The 20,030-nt window shown below is 45.7% G+C and overlaps 1 protein-coding gene across 1 annotated transcript in view; it reads right to left on the reverse strand.

The window, feature by feature from the left end:
- Positions 1–16,995, reverse strand: part of LOC139393337 (serine/threonine-protein kinase WNK1-like) — a 212,444-nt gene extending 195,449 nt beyond the window's left edge. Inside the window, exons 1-2 of the mRNA XM_071141971.1 lie at positions 16,301–16,995; positions 12,905–14,376 (exon numbers count right to left, since the gene is read on the reverse strand). Of these exons, the coding sequence (XP_070998072.1) occupies positions 12,905–13,717 (813 nt within the window). The 5' untranslated portion in view covers positions 13,718–14,376; positions 16,301–16,995. The remainder of the gene's footprint in view (positions 1–12,904; positions 14,377–16,300) is intronic.
- Positions 16,996–20,030: the final 3,035 nt, after the last annotated feature.

Here is a 20,030-nt window from a genome sequence, read left to right on the forward strand (position 1 = left end):
TCGACTGTATGTGATGAAACCTAAGATGACCTGGGGTACTAATGTAAGAAATAACACGTAAAAAAACAAAAAACTGCATAGTTTCCTAGGAACGCGAAGCGAGGCGGCCATCTCTGTCGGCGCCGGAAGTAAACTCATTGTGTAGAAGCGAAAACGACCAAATTAAAATCAAATGGTCAATTAAGCCCAAAGCTTCAGTGAGTCAGCAGTTCTTCTCTTCTCAGTCTCTCTCTCCCCTTCTGATCACAGACACCATGAGCTCTTCCTCCTTTACGGTAAATGAGAAAATGTGTTTGTTTTTAGACCACAGATTTAGACTTGAGGCCTTCAAAAAAAAACTAAAATTACAAATATGAACTCTCCAATTTTAGAAACTTGTATGCTGGTTAGCAGATGAACTAATTCTTATTTACAATGACGGCCTACCCCGGCCAAACCAGGACGACGCTGGGCCAATTGTGCGCCCCCCTATGGGACTCCCAAACATGGCCAGATGTGATACAGCCAAGATTCAAACCAGGGACTGTAGTGATGCCTCTTGCACTGAGATGCAGTGCCTTAAACCACTGCGCCACTCAGGAGCCATAATGGAGGACTTGACTAAATTCTATGCATCAAGACAGCTGGATACTATGCTCATGATTGGGTCTTTCTGCTTGGTTCGGGTTATTCTGAAAGGGAACAATGGAATGGGGATGGTGTAGAAAGGAGAGGAGGGTCACACACACCCCTCCCTAACCACGTGTTTTTGTCCAGTGAGCTGCCCGCTCTTACAAATGACTGATGTCCTGCCACAAGAATCCAGGGAATGTGAGAGCAAACAGAAAACCAACCAACCAGGAAGCAGTGGACAACATAGAACCCATCATCAACCACAACAGACTGTCTCTCTCACACAAACACAATTACAGAGCAGCAGGCAGCACAGTCACTGCAGTGCAGCTCAGCTTACGCTGATGCAGTGAAGTGAACAAGCAGTCTAGTTTATCCCAGTTTTAGCCACCGAGGCTCACATAAGGCCTGTTGATCAATAGGTTTGTTCTCTCTCTGGATCCATTGTGGCATGGTAGTGCTATTGAAAGTCAAAACCACAGCACCAGTTCTTTAAGGTCATGACATGTAAGTCACAAGTAGGCAAACTTATGTCATCATAACGCATTGTTAGTGAATAGACCCATGTTCCTACTGTATTACAGCAAGCCTGTTTTCTGCACTAGTTCATATAGGTCAGGGATGGGCAACTTGCGGCCCCCCCATTTGTAGGCCCACATTATATTTTTTTAACTCCCTTGTGCACTCAACTTGCCGTCCTGAGAGTTAGAACAGTAGAACACACAAGGTGCCATTTTTAAATGTGGTTGGCATCATCAGTTTCAGTTGTTATGTCAGTCACTCAATTAACCCGTCAGCTAACAACACTGATTGGTAAATTAGTCTAGCCAGGAGACTGGTGGGTGGAGGTTGGTGGGTGGAGGATTTTTGGAAGGATGCACCAGGGAGTTGGGAATTAGGGAGGTTGGGATTGTGGGTGGTTGAATAGGAGAGTTGGAGGGAAAGGGGAGGTGCAGGAGAGTTGGAGGGAAAGGGGAGGTGCAGGAGAGTTGGAGGGAAAGGGGAGGTGCAGGAGAGTTGGAGGGAAAGGGGAGGTGCAGGAGAGTTGGAGGGAAAGGGGAGGTGCAGGAGAGTTGGAGGGAAAGGGGAGGTGCAGGAGAGTTGGAGGGAAAGGGGAGGTGCAGGAGAGTTGGAGGGAAAGGGGAGGTGCAGGAGAGTTGGAGGGAAAGGGGAGGTGCAGGAGAGTTGGAGGGAAAGGGGAGGTGCAGGAGAGTTGGAGGGAAAGGGGAGGTGCAGGAGAGTTGGAGGGAAAGGGGAGACTCACTCAAGAGAATAGAAAACAGGAATCCAACTCCACTGATTTTATACTTGCAGCCATCTGTCAATGTGGGGTTTTGTAGTGAAGAATGTGAACTGATTAGTTTCATTATTTTGACAATGTCACTATTGTTTAACTGGCTCATAAAAAAACATAACCCCTCAATTTTCTAAATCCGAAACACACTTCGGCCGGGCCCTCCTTCCAGACTGTCTGTCGTTCCACAAACAGCATGGGTTTTAAAAAAACCTTTCCAGAAAATTATTTAAAGACAATCAGCATGACAAAAACTGATCACGGGCCAGAGAGAAGAGGTTAGTAATGGAGCCAATATGCTATGCTAGTAGCCTTGTCATTTTTGATATTTTGTAGGCCGGTATTCAATAGGCAAAAACCTAGCGAAAAATGGTCTTCAGCGCTAAAACTGAAAATATATATCTGATGTAACCACATTTTCATGAGTCCATTCAAAACACCAGGGGCATTAACACGGAAGTATGACGTGGGAACGAGTCACTTGCATTGCTTATAATGGGAGGTAAAACAGAGGTGGAAGTGGGGGAGCAGGCAGGAGGTGTAGAGGTGAGCAGTGAAAACATGAGCAGTTCACTGCCTTCCCAAGAGAAGAGACAAAAACGTTTTCTTCTTAAACTCAGAGTCTTGGTTGGCCCTGAGGATATCTGGGGAATTACAGCAAACATCTTCACATAGTTTAGATCCCCATCTCAGGAGGAGCGGAGAGAAAGAACAAGCCTTGGCATGCCACCATCTCTCTCCCCTTCCTTCAATCCCTTTAAAAGACAGGCATTGAAACCTACAGGAGATTCAGTGCTGTAGGTGGCCTAGCGGTTAAGAGGTAACCGAAAGGTCCCTGGTTCAAATCACCGAACCAGCAAGATGGGAAGATCTGCCGTTCTGCCTTTGAGCAAGGCAGTTAACCCCCAACAACAACTGCTCCCCGGGTGCAGATGATGATTAAGGCAGCCCCTCGCACGTCTCTGATTCAGAGGGGTTGAGTTAAATGCAGAAGAGACATTTCGGTTGAATGCATTCAGTTGTGCAACTGACTAGGTATTCACCTTCCCTTTCTTTCAGAGCAGGCCAAGCTGACCTGCTTTATGTTAGCTATTAGCCTAGCATTTAGCCTATTTCTGTTGAGTTTCTAGCTTTTAGTCTACTGCAGTTGGGACTTTTAGCATTTAGCCTAGCGCTCTGTGCTACTGAGGAGAGACGGGCTGTAAAAGTAAAGAGCAGACAGTTAGCTTAAGATGTGGGAACAGACAAGCGTCTGACGGAAACGAGAAAGACAGAAAAACAAAAAAGGAGAGGAAGACAGAGAGATGGAAAGAGAGACACAGAGAGAGCGACACACACACAGAGCGAGACAGCTAGAGACAGAAAGAGAGCGAAAGAGACACAGAGAGAGCGACACACACACACACAGAGAGACAGCTAGAGACAGAGAGAGAGAGAGCGAAAGAGACACAGAGAGAGGGACACACACACACAGACAGCTAGAGACAGAGAGAGAGAGAGCGAAAGAGAGAGACAGAGAGAGCGACACACACACACACACACAGAGAGACAGCTAGAGACAGAGAGAGAGAGAGCGAAAGAGACACAGAGAGAGGGACACACACACACAGACAGCTAGAGACAGAGAGAGAGAGAGCGAAAGAGAGAGACAGAGAGAGCGACACACACACACACACACACACAGAGAGACAGCTAGAGACAGAGAGAGTGCGAGCGAAAGAGACACAGAGAGAGCGACACACACACACACAGAGAGACAGCTAACGACAGAGAGAGAGAGAGAGAGAGAGAGAGAGAGAGAGAGAGAGAGCGAAAGAGAGACAGTGCGAGCGAGAAAGATCAGCTGGGTCATGCTTCTTCAGAGGTAAATCATACAGCATGTCTGACGCAGGCGCTTCACCTGTCCCCAATTCACCCAGCCTTGTTCACGGCCCTGTTACAGAACAACCCCACTGTCATACAGCCCTGTTTACAGCCCTGTTACAGAACAACCCCACAGTCACCCAGCCTTGTTTACAGCCCTGTTACAGAACAACCCCACTGTCACCCAGCCTTGTTTACAGCCCTGTTACAGAACAACCCCACTGTCACCCAGCCTTGTTCACAGCCCTGTTACAGAACAACCCCACTGTCACACAGTATCCAATTCACCCAGCCTTGTTCACAGCCCTGTTACAGAACAATCCCACTGTCACACAGTCTCCAATTCACCCAGCCTTGTTCACGGCCCTGTTACAGAACAACCCCACTGTCACACAGGGGCTTCACCTGTCCCCAATTCACCCAGCCTTGTTCACGGCCCTGTTACAGAACAACCCCACTGTCACACAGTCTCCAATTCACCCAGCCTTGTTAACGGCCCTGTTACAGAACAACCCCACTGTCACACAGTCTCCAATTCACCCAGCCTTGTTCACGGCCCTGTTACAGAACAATCCCACTGTCACACTGTCTCCAATTCACCCAGCCTTGTTCATGGCCCTGTTACAGAACAACCCACTGTCACACAGTCTCCAATTCACCCAGCCTTGTTCACGGCCCTGTTACAGAACAACCCCACTGTCACACAGGGGCTTCACCTGTCCCCAATTCACCCAGCCTTGTTCATGGCCCTGTTACAGAACAACCCCACTGTCACACAGTCTCCAATTCACCCAGCCTTGTTCACGGCCCTGTTACAGAACAACCCCACTGTCACACAGTCCCCAATTCACCCAGCCTTGTTCATGGCCCTGTTACAGAACAACCCCACTGTCACACAGTCTCCAATTCACCCAGCCTTGTTTACAGCCCTGTTACAGAACAACCCCACTGTCACCCAGCCTTGTTCACAGCCCTGTTACAGAACAACCCCACTGTCACACCGGGGCTTCACCTGTCCCCAATTCACCCAGCCTTGTTCACGGCCCTGTTACAGAACAACCCCACTGTCACACAGGGGCTTCACCTGTCCCCAATTCACCCAGCCTTGTTCACGGCCCTGTTACAGAACAACCCCACTGTCACACCGGGGCTTCACCTGTCCCCAATTCACCCAGCCTTGTTCACAGCCCTGTTACAGAACAACCCCACTGTCACACCGGGGCTTCACCTGTCCCCAATTCACCCAGCCTTGTTCACGGCCCTGTTACAGAACAACCCCACTGTCACACAGGGGCTTCACCTGTCCCCAATTCACCCAGCCTTGTTCACGGCCCTGTTACAGAACAACCCCACTGTCACACCGGGGCTTCACCTGTCCCCAATTCACCCAGCCTTGTTCACAGCCCTGTTACAGAACAACCCCACTGTCACACAGGGGCTTCACCTGTCTCCAATTCACCCAGCCTTGTTCACGGCCCTGTTACAGAACAACCCCAATTCACCCAGCCTTGTTCACAGCCCTGTTACAGAACAACCCCACTGTCACACAGTCTCCAATTCACCCAGCCTTGTTCACGGCCCTGTTACAGAACAACCCCACTGTCACACCGGGGCTTCACCTGTCCCCAATTCACCCAGCCTTGTTCACAGCCCTGTTACAGAACAACCCCACTGTCACACAGGGGCTTCACCTGTCCCCAATTCACCCAGCCTTGTTCACAGCCATGTTACAGAACAATCCCAATGTCGCTCTAGTGTAGCCTAGTCTGACTGCTGCCGCAACTCAAACCACGCAAATCCTCTACACCACACTGCGCCACTCAAAACCCTTATCCCACCCACAAGGCTCTGACAGAGAGAGGGGGAGGTAAGAGTGAGACAAATGCTTTCAGCAGACATGGAGCCCAAAGACTAAACCAGACGGACAAATTTACTAGCTGAGTGATAAAATGCAAAGCAGAGAGAGAACGAGAGAGAATAAAAAAATTAAATAACTGTCAATCATATATTTCAGAGACAAGACAAACACACTCAGTAGATTTCCATTACAGACTTATGTTCCTATATCTCACACTCAAAACGTGTAAACGCACACACTCAAGACACACACACCACAAGGAAGGAGGACAGAGTTTGTAAATGAAGGAAGCGCAGCCCCTTCTCCTCTGCTCTGTCTTCCTCTGACCCAACACTGACACACACACAGTACTTCAACAATGAATCAAGGGAAGAGAAGGGAAATGGCTGTGGCTCAGATCCATGGGATTGGGTTTCTTCCTCCTCTCTCTCTGGCTGTCAAAAATGGCACCCTATTCCCTTTATAGTGCACTACCTTTGATCAGGGCTCTGGTTAAAAGTAGTGCACTATAAAGAAAATAGGTTGCAATTTGGCACTCCTCTCTGTTCACATCCTCTGCATTATTCACTGATGACGACACGATGGCTGTGTCCCAGAACTCCCTACATAGTGCACCATTTCTTACATAGTGCACTACTTTTGAGCAGGTGCACCAGCCTAAATAGGGAATAGTGTGCAATTCGGGACGCAGACTCTCGCTCTCTCTCTCCACTGCTCACTTAGCCATTGCCTCTGAGATCTCAGTGTGTGTGTGTGTCTTAGCTGCAGGGCAGACAAGGCAGAGTCACCTCCCTCACAAATTCCTTTACTCTGATTACTAACATCTCTGTGATAAGCCCCAGAGCTCAGGGCCGACTGAAGGATTACGTCAGAGCAGAGGGAGAGAAAGACCTCCAGTATGACCTCTTAGTCCATTACTGTGTTGTAATATAGAATAAATCGGGTCAATTTACATCTTCTACATTCTTTACGGCAGTTTTTTCCCTAAAAACTTCTTGCTTCAGTGTGTCTGTCTGTGTCTGTGTGTGTCGCGCACGCGTGTGTCGCTGTGTGTGTGTGTGTGTGTGTGTGTGTGTAGGCCTAGACTTTCCTTGGCGCAGGTCCTGGACCTGTAGCATAACGGAAGGAGGAAGGAGAGCCAAGTGTAAGTGAAGAGTCTACATGACAACCAGTTTAAGGGCAATTAGAGCAGCACGTTGGGTCTACGTCCCAAATGGAGCCCAATTCACGATTTAGTGCACGACAAATAGGGCTCTGGTGAAAAGTAGTGCACTATATAGGGAATAGGTTGCTGTTTGGGCAGCAAAACTCTGCTGTCTACTCTCCACTACGACCCAAGGTCACACAGACAGGAAACACGTCAGCGAGGGGGAGAGAGGGGAAAAGAGAGAAAAAGAGACAGACGGATGGCTAGTGGAATGGGGTGTTGCGCAAACTGTGAGTCAGGTTCTGTTTCTATCACTCTGCGAAAGCAGAATGAAGAACGTGTCTCCTAAAATGAGAGTTTACAGGTCTCCTCCACTGAGTTACAATAACACTGCTTTGTTTCCACTGTCCTGTCCTCTCTCTGACATCTTAGGACACGAGAGAGAGAGAGAGATGAGGTAAAAGAAAGAGCGATGAGACTCATGAGGTGAAAGCGAGAGAAAGCACAAAATATTTTTAAAAAGCCAAGAGAATAAGCTCAGAACCAAAGCGAGAGTGAGACATGAGATATATATGAATGAGACTCATGCGATACATGTGAAAGCGAGAGAAAGCACTGAAAGAAAAAAGCTACGAGAGCGAGTACTCAGAGCATATACAGTGCATTCAGAAAGTATTCAGACCCCTTGACTTTTTCCCCATTTTGGTACGTTACAGCCTCAATCTAAAATGGATTCAATAGATATTCCCCCCTCAATCTATGCACAATACCCCATAATGACAAAACAAACAGGTTTTTAGAAATGCTTGCCAAAAAAAATAAAAACAATGTACTGAAATATCACATTTACCTGTATTCAGACCCTTTACTAAGTACTTTGTTGAAGCACCTTTGGCAGCGATTACAGCCTCAAGTCTTCTTGGGTATGACGCTACAGGCTTGGCACACCTGTATTTGGGGAGTTTCTTCCATTCTTCTCTGCAGATCCTCTCCAGCTCTGTCAGGTTGGATGGGAAGCGTCGCTGCACAGCTATTTTCAGGTCTCTCCAGAGATGTTCGATCGGGTTGAAGTCAGGGCTCTGGCTGGGACACTCAGAGACATTCAGAGACTTGTCCCGAAGCCACTCCTGCGTTGTCATGGCTGTGTGCTTAGGGTCGTTGTCCTCTTGGAAAGTGAACCTTCACCCCAGACCGAGGTCCTGAGCCCTAATCTATGGATTTCACGACTGGGAATACAGATGGTCAAAGATACTAGGGATGCACGATATATCGGTGAACATATTGGAATCAGACGATATTAGCTAAAAATGCCTACATCGTTATTGGCCGATGTCTAGTTTAACAGCGATGTGCAAAACCGATGTTAAAGCTGACGTGCATACCTATATAACGTAGGTAGATGAGGTACATACCTATATAACGTAGGTAGATGAGGTACATACCTATATAACGTAGGTAGATGAGGTACATACCTATATAACGTAGGTAGATGAGGTACATACCTATATAACGTAGGTACAGGATGTAATGACGCCACGTAAAATGTAGAGCTACACGTGCAACACAGCATTCCTAACCTAGCCCACAATGTCTGTTGTGTGGATCAAGCAGTCAACAAGTCCAGCAGTCATTTGAAAGAGTAACAAAATTTCAGCGAGACAACTCAATGGCAAAATCCATTAAAGCCAAGATAAAGGAATTCATTGCCCTTGACAATCAACCGCTCTCTGTCATTTGTGATGTTGGCTTTCGCCGACTGGTTGAGCACCGGTACACACTACAAAGTGTGCCATTTTCAGATGTTGCCCTACCGGAGTTACACAGTAATAGCGTCACTGCTAATAGCTTCACGACATACATACTATGGAATGCCATTTAGGTCTTTGTGTGTCAAAGAAGATACAGTAGCACTGTCAAAGCTGTACAAAAAGTCTGCAAACAAGCGAACACCGGCCACAAACGACGTGTTTACAATACCGCTTTGGTAATAAAGCATAATTTGTTCGACCGCAACTTCTGGGGTAGCTAGCTTTAGCACCAATACAACCAGCCTGAAAACAATGACCAGTAGAAACTGCATTATTCTTAGCAATAATTTCAGAATCCTTGTGAGTAAATATTAGCTAGGTTGCTATTTGTTGTTTGCCTATTGAAATTGAACTTCATGAAAATGAAAAATAAATAGCTAGCCAGCTACTTAGCCCAAACTAACGTTATAAACAGGTAGCTAGCTTCATCTGGCTAGTGAGGCTCGACCGGACTGGGTTATGTATGTGTTGTGAAGCTAGCCACAGTAAGGATTAGCCATAATAGTGCAAGTTGCAGTTTGCCTTCAAAATAAAAGGTATGTAATTGACAGTGATGCAAATGACTACAAATAGTATTTGTATTTTGAAGACTGACCACAAAGTCCACTATTGTGGCTAATCCTTACTGTGGCCAGCTTCACAGATGGGTCCGACCACCATTAATCAAATAAGAACTGTCTTATAAATTAGGGTTATTTCAGATAATGACACCTAGCTATATAGTTAGCTAGCATTGTCTTGTGTGACAAAAAAAAAATATCAGTCAAGTATAAAGAGGGGTAGGCTAAGTAATTAAAAAGAGTGACTGCCTTTAAAAAGCAACAAATCCCTTTGAAAACGGCCTATGCGGAATCGATATGAGTCAGAAACACTTATTCTAGTGCCCAAATTTACTACAAAGTGTAAATAGGATGAAGTCAGTCTGGTCTAAAACGGAGTTTGGAACATCTGCGCGTCACACTGGGTAAATGAAGGTTGGGGTGCCCACTAACATAGGGTGAACAGCTGTGGAGACTGTCTATGCTATTGGGTAGAGGGCAGTGAGACAGACCTGCCCAACAGCTCTGACTGTTTACATAAGAACACGTAGCACATTATTTTACTTGAGAAATACTGCATCAAACACCTTTGATGGATGAAAAATTGTGCATCTAAAACATCCTCGGCCAAAATGTAAAAATTAATTACAGATTTCTGAGGACGTTGAGGAAATTAAATGGGCTTCCTACAGTGTCTCATGAGGGACAAACACCATTAACCAAAAGTGGAAATCGGTCAGGAGACACACCTCTAAGACTGAAATCTAGTCTTTCTAATGAGCAACAGAAAAACACACGTGCCAAACGGCTTGTTCAGTGGCTCTTTAAGATACTATCATTGTTTTAAAAAAATGATCAGCCTAGAAAGTCATACAAAAACCTCAACTTAAGAGAAAGACATTTCAAAGTAACGTTAGGTTAAATCTGGCCCCAAACACGGGCCTCCCGAGTGGAACAGCGGTCTAAGGCACTGCATTGCAGTGTTTGAGGCGTCACTACAGATTCGGGTTCGATCCCGGGTTGTGTCACAGCCGGCGGTGCACAACTGGCCCAGAGTCATCCGGGTTAGGTGGAGGTTTGGCCAGCTGGGATGTCCTTGTCCCATCGTGCTCTAGCGACTCCCTGTGGCGGCTGGCTCATGCACGCTGACATCGGTCGCCAGTAATACAGTATTTCCTCCGACACATTGGTGAGGCTGGCTTCTGGGTTAAGTGAGCTGTGTGTCAAGAAGCAGTGAGGCTTGGCGGGTTTGTGTTCCGGAGGAGGCATGGCTCTCTTGACCTTCGCCTCTCCCGAATCCGTACGGGAGTTGCAGCGATGGGACAAGACTAACTTGCCGCCCCCCCCCCAAAAAAAAGTGTATTAATAGATAAAACAATTCTGGCCTCAAACATAGACAATCTGCATTGAGAAAGAGACCATAGAAATTCTCTCTCTCAAGTCTAGCATGAATGGCATTAGAATAACGCTCAAAGGTGCTCGGTCCCTCCCCCTCTACTTAGCCTGGCTTGGTGCTCAAAAACCTTGAAATTCCCTCTACAACCGACCGCCTACAAGGTAACATCCCAAATGGCACCCTATTCCCCATAGAGTGCACTACTTCTGACCAAAGCCCTACGGCCTTGCCGCCTTTGTCAACAGTAGTGCAATAAATAGGGAACCATTTGGGATGCAGACTAGATTATTCTTCCTCATTTTCCCCCCACTGTCCCCCAAGCCCAGAAAACATTGACCAATTACAAAGTGGTTTCCTTCTAGAGTTCCTCCACCCAACAACCAAACTCTCAGCCCTGGCCTACAAAAGGACAGAGGGCCACTGCAGCATACAAGGCCAGGCACTCCTCTCTCTGTGTGTGTGTGTGTGTGTGTGTGTGTGTGTGTGTGTGTGTGTGTGTCCACTTCCCCTTTTCATTCTGCTCCCTCTCTTTGTCAAAAGCAAACATTGTCATCAACTCCTCGCTGCGCCTACTCATGACCTACGACCCCACTACCCCTCCGCGCCTCCCTCCTTTCTTTCATTCCCCCCATCCTTCGTTCATTCCCTCCGGGATGGGACTGCTTTGGTTCAGCTATTGAGGGATGCCCACCACCCCCCACAACTCTTCACACACGTCACACAAACAGTCATTGACCAATTCCAGATGCTCTCATGACGCCACGCCCACCCAGGCAGCGTGTGTAACCCCACTCCCACTACTTCATCCCATGTCAGTAGAAGTACATAGTCTGTTTTACAAAACTGTCTGACAAACACTAACATCCATAGGATTACCGAGCCAGCAGGACAAATAGAGGTCTTAACCCTACATGCAATGTACATTACGTTACCTGTGGTTAGAGTGGATACACACATTTACGTAACATTACGTTACCTGTGGTTAGAGTGGATACACACATTTACGTAACATTACGTTACCTGTGGTTAGAGTGGATACACACATTTACGTAACATTACGTTACCTGTGGTTAGAGTGGATACACACATTTATGTAACATAACATTAATCTACAGACCAGGAGCTCTTTATAGTTATTCAACATTCACTATTGGATGAGCTGCCTGGATGATGCTTGAAAGGGCAAATGCAATCAGCAGCAACCAGGCGACTGAGTGATGTGATTCAATTCCGTGGTTGTGGATTATAGGGGAGGACTGTGAATGGACAGTTTTCTAGTATCTGAGCCCAACTGACTAGAAATTATGACTAACAAGTTGTAGCGTAAGTCATTGTGACAACAGTACCATCTATGCCACAGAGCTGGGACCAGGGCTCAGTCACAACTCACAAACATCTCTTTGAAAGAAAAGGTGGCAGAACAAGTGAATTTCAGCAGAGAGGGAGAAACAGCACCTTGTGACTCCTACACAGGAGGAAAACAGCTTCATTGCAGTGAGTGACCCGACCGCACTCTAAATGAGAACCTACTGAGTTTCATTAACAGCATGGTTAACACGGACCCCCTGTAATGCGTTCCCTTTTCCCTTTACTGTGCCCCTGAGGCTCTGGTCAAAGTGGTCGATTATACAGGGAATAGGATGCCATTAGAGACACACCCCCTGAGTTACAGCTGTTTAACCACAAGGTGTTATTTTTAAACTAACGTCCGCCCCTGCTTACCTGACCCCAAACTGAGGCTCCTTCGTGGAGGGATTTGTGAGTTAGTTATCAGTGACCGTATCACAGAGCCAAGCAACCAACTGCTCCTTCCACCACGTGAGCTAGAGCTGCGCTAGATTCTAAACGGAGCTGTGAATTCAGCTAAGATCCAGTCATATGACTGGCTGGCTGCCAAACTTGAAACTTTCTAACAGACATGTTCCTCTCTCTCCCTCCAGGCTTCTTCAATGAATGACCCACATTAAGCACTATGGGAACCATGACCACAAAAACAACTTCTTGTACAGAATAAGAATGTAGAAACTAGCAACAACATCCTGTGTGCCATTCTGTCTGTCTGGGCTGTTGCATCAGCACCTGCCAGTTGCACCCTTGCTGGGCATCATCGTACCTCAGCGCTGCTCTGACATCATCCATCTGCCAACCCGGTGTGATCTTTATCAGACGAGGTACTAGCAAGCTACATCCTTCCTTCTGCACCTTATCTGTATCTTCATACCTGGGATATTTTGTGTGCGCCAATCTATTTAGGTACTTTAGTTCTCCACTACAATAGGCAGCGGAGGAAGAACTGAGAGAGTATAATAAAACACTGCTTAAAATGTTACTCAGAGCAGAGAGTAAGGAAGTAAAGAAGGATAGTAAATGATTGGGTTGTGTCTTACCTGCAGTTCGCACCACGCCACCTCCACTGTAGTCTCCGTATCCAGGCCCTTGTAGACCGTCTTGAAGGATCCGCGTCCGATCTCGATGTCAAACTTCAGGAAGCGTCCGTCCAGCGAGGTCCCTATGGCCTTGGTCTCTACTTCCTCTATGTCGTCCTGAACCTTTTTCTCTGCTTCCCTCTTCTGCTCCTCTAACAGGGCCTTAGCCGCCCCCTTCTCCTTCTCCTCTCGCATCTCCTCTGTAACACTACCGCTCTCCTCCTCCGCGGGCTCCCCTGCTTTACTGGGCGCCACCTCCTCCATTCCAGGAGCCTCTGCGGCGGCTAACGACGACAGCTTCTTTCCTTTCTCTCCGCCGCAAACATCCAATACTGCCGTGCATGGCTTTATCTGCAATACCGTACCATCCACTCTAGTACCGCCACCAACACTGGGCCCTAATACCGCACTACAAGGCCCATCCCCTCCTTCCTCATCTGCTTCCACCTCGGCCACTGCCAGGCACGGCTCGGGTACCACCACAGAGGGGACAGCCAGGGAGAGCCAGCCCAGGCTGGGGGGCTCGCAGTCGGGCGGGGAGGTGAGGATGACGGCCTTGCTGGGGAGGTCTAAGGCGGTGGCGTTCGAGTCACAGATGACGCTGCGCCGGAAGAAGCGATGTTCGGCCTGTTTGGGGTCGCGGTCCATGGTGTGGCGGCGTCGGCGGACACCGTCGGTCCCCAAATTCTCACCAAGGTACGTGTCCGAGCTGGAACCATTCACATTCTTGGGCGGCGGAGGGAAAGGGGCTAGGAACCTGTCTGTTTCCGACATCTTGTTATTTTTTTTATTCCAGGGGGTGTGCGTGAGCAATGAGAAAAAAAATCAAAAATATGAGGTATAAATAAATTACAAGGAAGAACAAAAAACTCGAGAAAAAGTAACTGTAAACCTCAACCAACAATAAACCAAAACTTTTGTTGTGAAGAACCGAACACCTGTGCGTCTTCCAAACAAACTCCTGAGAGGGGAAATATATAATATGGGTATAGAAAATAAAACCTCTGGAGAAAACCCTCTGTGGAGTTTGGATGGGGGGGAGAGTTAACTTAACCTCCTCTGTAAGTGTCACTTAGCAACAACAGTTACTATAACTTTTACAGCGCTCAGGGGTGGTTGGGCCCAGAAGAGGGGGCGTTCTTTTATAAATGGAAAAGAACAGGAAACAGTCACAGAGGAGCAAGCGCTGATGATGACACACAAGGACCGTCAAATCCACACCATCCATCCTGTAGCGACCCAGAGATAGCCTTCATTGAGCATAAGGGACCACAAGAAGAGGAGGCCAGATAGTCTGTACTAGCAGGCTCAGGCTGACTGCTTGGGCCTGGACAGTGGACAGCCTCTGGCGTGTCGCTGTAGTGATGGTGGGGGAGGGAGAAATCTCACTCACACCATTAACTCCACCGCCTCCAAAGCAAGGGGCAGATTCACTAAAAAAGAGAACAGAGGGAGAGTGAAGGAATGAGTCAAGAGGCAGAGAAGTTTGGTTTAATTGCATATCCAAATGTAAAGTAACTGTAAACCTCAACCCGACTCTGCTTGACCTCAGGGTTACAGAGTAAAACAATTCAGAGAGTAGCTTGGTTTGGCATCACTACTGCAGAACGGGAGACTTGGTTTGGCATCACTACTGCAGCTGCAGAACAGGAGACTTGGTTTGGCATCACTACTGCAGCTGCAGAACGGGAGACTTGGTTTGGCATCACTACTGCAGAACGGGAGACTTGGTTTGGCATCACTACTGCAGAACAGGAGACTTTGTTTGGCATATACCAAATTTCACTCTATTCCCTACATAGTACACTACTTTTGACCAGAGCTATTCCCTACACAAAAGTAGTTTACTATATGTCATGGTTATCAAACCTCTTCTCAGGGGAACCATAGCCGTTCCATGTATTTGATCTATTCCAGAACTAGCACACCTGATTCAACATGTCAACAAATCATCAATCCCTTGAATAGGTGAATCAGGTGAGCTAGTTCAGAGCTACAATAAAATTGTGAAAAGGTTAGTGCTATCTGGGATCCTTGGGACATCTCTACCCTAAACCTCCTGTAGGTTTTCGTTTCAACAGCAGTTGTAACTAACCCTATTGGAGAGCCATGCATTAACCGTTTAGGAGTAGCGTCAGAGTTGGCATGTCCCAAGGATTCAGTTTAAACTTTTCCATTGTGGAAGGAGGAAGGGTCCCCAATGAGTGGTTTGAAAACCACTGATATGGACGTGTGCGATTTGGGACGAAAAACAGTGTCGCATCTAAAAACGAATTAGCTCTCTACCCATTCCATTACTCTTGTTCAGAAATGTATGGACATGTCTGAATGTTAATTAAAGCACCGGGGGAAAAATGTAATTCCCCATAATTGTACTATTTATATTTTCCCACGAGTAATTTCCACTGGTAATGTATAATCTCGTTTACCAGATTTCCGACCATGCGCAGATAATTTATTAACTGAGATTTTTTTTAGAAATCCCAAAATTAAGATAAATCCGAAGTGACAAATGTAATTACAAAGCTAATACAAAAAACATCTGAACCTGGTTAAACATGACACACATGACGGGTCGTCAATCTGTGAATGAACGATCTCATTCATTTCGTGGGTCGAATCGATACCGTGAGCAAGCTAAAAAAATAAATACACCGAAAAACATTGAAGCTGTCAATAGTATCTGTTAACGGTGACTCGATTTTCTATTATATTTTCTTCCGATCATAAATGTTACGTTATTCATTTACCTTTATTGAAGAGTACTCTCTGTGGCCTTTCCCTTCCCACTCGTCTTTATGGCTAGCTAGCATAACTGGCTAACCATGGTGGAATAGTTCGCTAGCTACACTTCTGCAGTGCTGTCTTGTCGAAGCTATAATTAATTCTACAAACGAACAGGCACATATATCGACTGTCAAGGGGACTGTACCAAAGCGAATGTACAGCGAAATAGTTATGTTATTTATCGTCAACTTGGACAACTAACTAGCTAACGTAGTAAGGTAAAAACCTCGGTAGTCTTGGTTACTTTACGCTCCCGCTGGATATGGATAGTCTCGCGCTGAAAATGACTTCCAGGCAGAGCGCACAATGCAGATAAAGAGTTAGTGCTTGTTACAACAAACTAGCAGTAGTTGCAAGTGTCCAACTGCCAGGCACGTTAAGCAAACCCAGCCGACGCACCACAGAACGCCGATACGGTTTTCCACAGCACGCGCTATAGCGAGCCGTAGAAGTGTGCTAAAAAGCTATTTCGTAGCGAAACAGCCAATAATCAAGCTAGATGTCATTAGACTGTGTCAATATGCATGCACTTTCCAGCTATATCAACAACATGATTGGTAAAGGCATTACCTTTCGTATTATGGCCATTCTCCCGTAGAAGATCGGTTGGTTGATACTTGGAAGAGTAATTCAACAAAAAAATATGCAACGATATTCCTAGTTACTAGTATTAGATCACATTAGTTTTTATTTAAATGTGCAATAATAAACGGGTATATCTACATTCGAAAGCGACCGTATGCGTTCTCAAGACCGCTGTCTTTCATTGGCTTTAGCAGCTACCTCAAGCAGAGCGAGAAAGCCACGTTCATATCGGAGTTGTATCCCCTATGTATCCAGCAGTTCTTCTCTCCCTCCTATTAGATCAGAGCGGACAAAACAAATTCTCCATCTCTCAGCCGCAATTCAATTCCAGATGACCTCAATTTTACTCCATCTCCATGCGATTACTCAGCTACAGTTGTATTACGATGTGAACACAGAAAGAGCAAGACATCCACTGCGGTTCAATTCTCGTTCACTCGTCTGTTCCAATGACTCCGTTCGAATCGAATTCGCTTTTGTTATCCACAAAACAGCAGACAGAAAATGACAGCACAATGTATGTAGGAAAAGACTCTGTCCTACGTGTCCACAGTCAGATGTTGCCGTTTCAGATCGCTAACATAGCCTGCATACAGCTGTTTCCCCTTGGTTCGCTTCATCCACAGATGTAAGGTTTGATGGAGCGCCGACTGTGTATCTATCTGGTTGCTAACTGCTATAGCCAAGCTATGCGCTCCCAAAATGCGTATTGACGTGGGCCCTCGTCAGCCAATCGCTTTTTTTCCTTGTTTAAAAAAAAAAAAATTAAATCAAAGACCTGGGGGATCGCGCCTGCTTCCACACTGTGGCGAGACCGAAGCCTGGCTTCAACATTTTAAACGGATACATTGTCCAAAAAGACCATGGAGTTTGGGGACATGTCACTTTTTATCTGGGGGAGAGTTGACTCAGACTGTCAACTTCACTGCCCCCTGAAATGATTCAGCTATAACATAGTAGGCTAAGAAGAGCTCTTAACGTTACTGTCTCACAGTGATGCGTTATGATTTTGTGTGAGTGTGCTTTTGGTTGAAAATACCACTTTTTCATGTGGACAATGAACACCACTCATTTGAGCTTTTCTTAATGAGAATAATATACTTATTTGTAAATGTCAATCAGAGTACTTCTATTGAAATAGCATTACAATTAAATGCATCTGATATAGCACCTGCGAAAAGTGCTTGTTTCCAGATGTTGGGATGGAGAGCCTGCGCAGAAGTGGATATTATCGAATGTGTACTCAGTGAAGGAGGAAGTATAATCCGAGTATATTGACATTCATGATGTTCTGAAATATATACTGTATATTACTTTGTGTGTTGTTCGAGTTGTGTGTCTGTCAAATTTAAAGTCCAGGTTCATCATTAAAAGCTATTCGTTTGGTCAGTGCAAATGTACTGCACTACAATTCCCAAGCACAACATTGACACACCGCGCGAGAACCACAAGGGGATTTTAGTTTTCATCGGATAATGATGTGTAAACCAGCCTAATGCGTTTGGCCCCATTCTTTCATTATAATGGATTGTCTTTGTCTGAAAGTTGGTTGAATAAGGAATTGGAAACGTTTACATATTTGTCTTATTGTTTGTGAAAGTCATTGTATTACGTCACAGTATTGTTAATAACGTGCAAATCTTTCATCCTCTTTCAGAAGTAGGCTAGTTTGAAAATGTGTATTTATAGGGTGGTACAATTTCCTGCATTTTTCACATAGTTTTAAAAGACATACACCGACTTCCATAGGCTACCAGAAGTCCAGAACAATTTACAACCACTCTGACATGAAATTTGTCGTAACACCAGAACTGATCATGAGTTTTTAATGATGAGAACCAGCTTTGGCCTGAGAATGCCTCTAGCGTCTCACTGAGACAGCCATAAAGTAGCTTCTCAACAGAAAATTACCATGTCAACTGGGTTGATTTATTCTCTTCAAGTTGTCCCATATGCAGCCTCTAACAATGGGATAGCCCTCTTTTGTAACTTCCTGTGTAAGATCCAAACCAGTCTCTTTCTTTCTCTCTCACACACAGTCTCTTCAGCAGCTCTTCTATTCAGCTGACAGTTCAATGTAGATCGATGTAGACAGCCCTCATGTGTATGCCAAATTGCACCCTATTTCCTATATAGTGCACTACTTTTGACCAGAGCCCATAGGCTTATATAGGGAATAGGGTGTCCTTTTGAATGTAGCTTCAGTCTGTGTGGGTGTGCTCTCTGCAGCCATTCCTCTGGGACCGGAGCTGCTCTCTTACCAAGCCTCAGCAGCTTGTCTGGGTAGTGCTGCTGACTGAGAGGTGCAAACGATGCAGTTGGCTCCCCTACGCTTTGACCAACGCTGGGCTCCGATGCCAAGTGTCCAACAGGTGTCCAAGTGGCTTGAGAAATAGAAGCTCTGCCTGAATGGGATCTCTCCTAACGCAGACAGGAAGCAGTCGGAAATATAAAGACAGAAGCTATCACTACAATAATTAACAATGTAACATGTTTTGGTTGATATAGTAATAACAATATCTGTATTGTTGTCTATAAGGAGGGAACTTTGTCTTTTTATATTAAATATTGTTTTATATTTAATATATTTATTACTGTTAAATGTTTAGTGGGCAAGTTAATTCAGGCAAAAACAACTTGTCTGTAAGTCAAAGGCGAACCCTTAATAGAAGCTAGATGATGTACTAGACTGGGTAATGTTGGTGTTTTTCTCTATAGAGAAACCCTGTCATATTTAAACCCTTGTCCTAACACATATTTCCTGTTGGTGCAGAGTTGAGCAGGAAGTCAATAGCCTTTGAAGGCAGAAACGGTGGCACACACATACAGTACACACGCACAGGGAGACACACTCACATACAGTCACACACATGTATGCATGCACACACACACATATTGTACTCAAGCCAGCTCTAGTTGCAAAAAATAAATGTGTCACTGAAGTCAACAATGTAAATTCCAATAAAGTTACTCAATATTTTTGACTGCGGATTTTAACACGTAAAATATATTTTGGACTGCAGTTTTAATACAATCTAAACTTCAGAAATATTTGTGACTATCTTTTGATCATTTTTTCAAGTGTAGGTTTAGTGTAGTGTAGGATTAGCGTACTGTGGGTTTAGTGTAGGGTTAGTGTAGTGTGGGGTTAGTGTAGGGTTAGTGTAGTGTGGGGTTAGTGTAGTGTAGGGTTATTGTAGTGTGGGGTTAGTGTAGTGTGGTGTTAGGGTTAGTGTAGTGTAGGGTTTGTGTAGTGTGGGTTTAGTGTAGTGTGAGATTAGTGTAGGGTTAGTGTAGTGTGGTGTTAATGTAGTGTGGGGTTAGTGTAGTGTAGGGTTAGTGTAGTGTGGTGTTAATGTAGTGTGGGGTTAGTGTAGTGTAGGGTTAGTGTAGTGTGGGGTTAGTGTAGTGTGGAGTTAGAGTAGAGTTAGTGTAGTGTGGAGTTAATGTAGTGTAGAGTTAGTGGAGTTAGTGTAGTGTAGAGTTAGTGGAGTTAGTGTAGTGTGGAGTTAGTGTAGTGTAGAGTTAGTGGAGTTAGTGTAGTGTAGAGTTAGTGTAGTGTAGGGTTAGTGTAGTGTGGTGTTAATGTAGTGTAGGGTTAGTGTAGTGTGGAGTTAGTGTAGTGTAGAGTTAGTGTAGTGTGGAGTTAGTGTAGTGTGGTGTTAATGTAGTGTGGGGGTAGTGTAGGGTTAGTGTAGTGAGGGGTTAATGCCGT

The sequence above is a fragment of the Oncorhynchus clarkii genome, chromosome 33 (assembly GCF_045791955.1).
Source record: "Oncorhynchus clarkii lewisi isolate Uvic-CL-2024 chromosome 33, UVic_Ocla_1.0, whole genome shotgun sequence".
Lineage (NCBI taxonomy): Eukaryota > Metazoa > Chordata > Actinopteri > Salmoniformes > Salmonidae > Oncorhynchus > Oncorhynchus clarkii.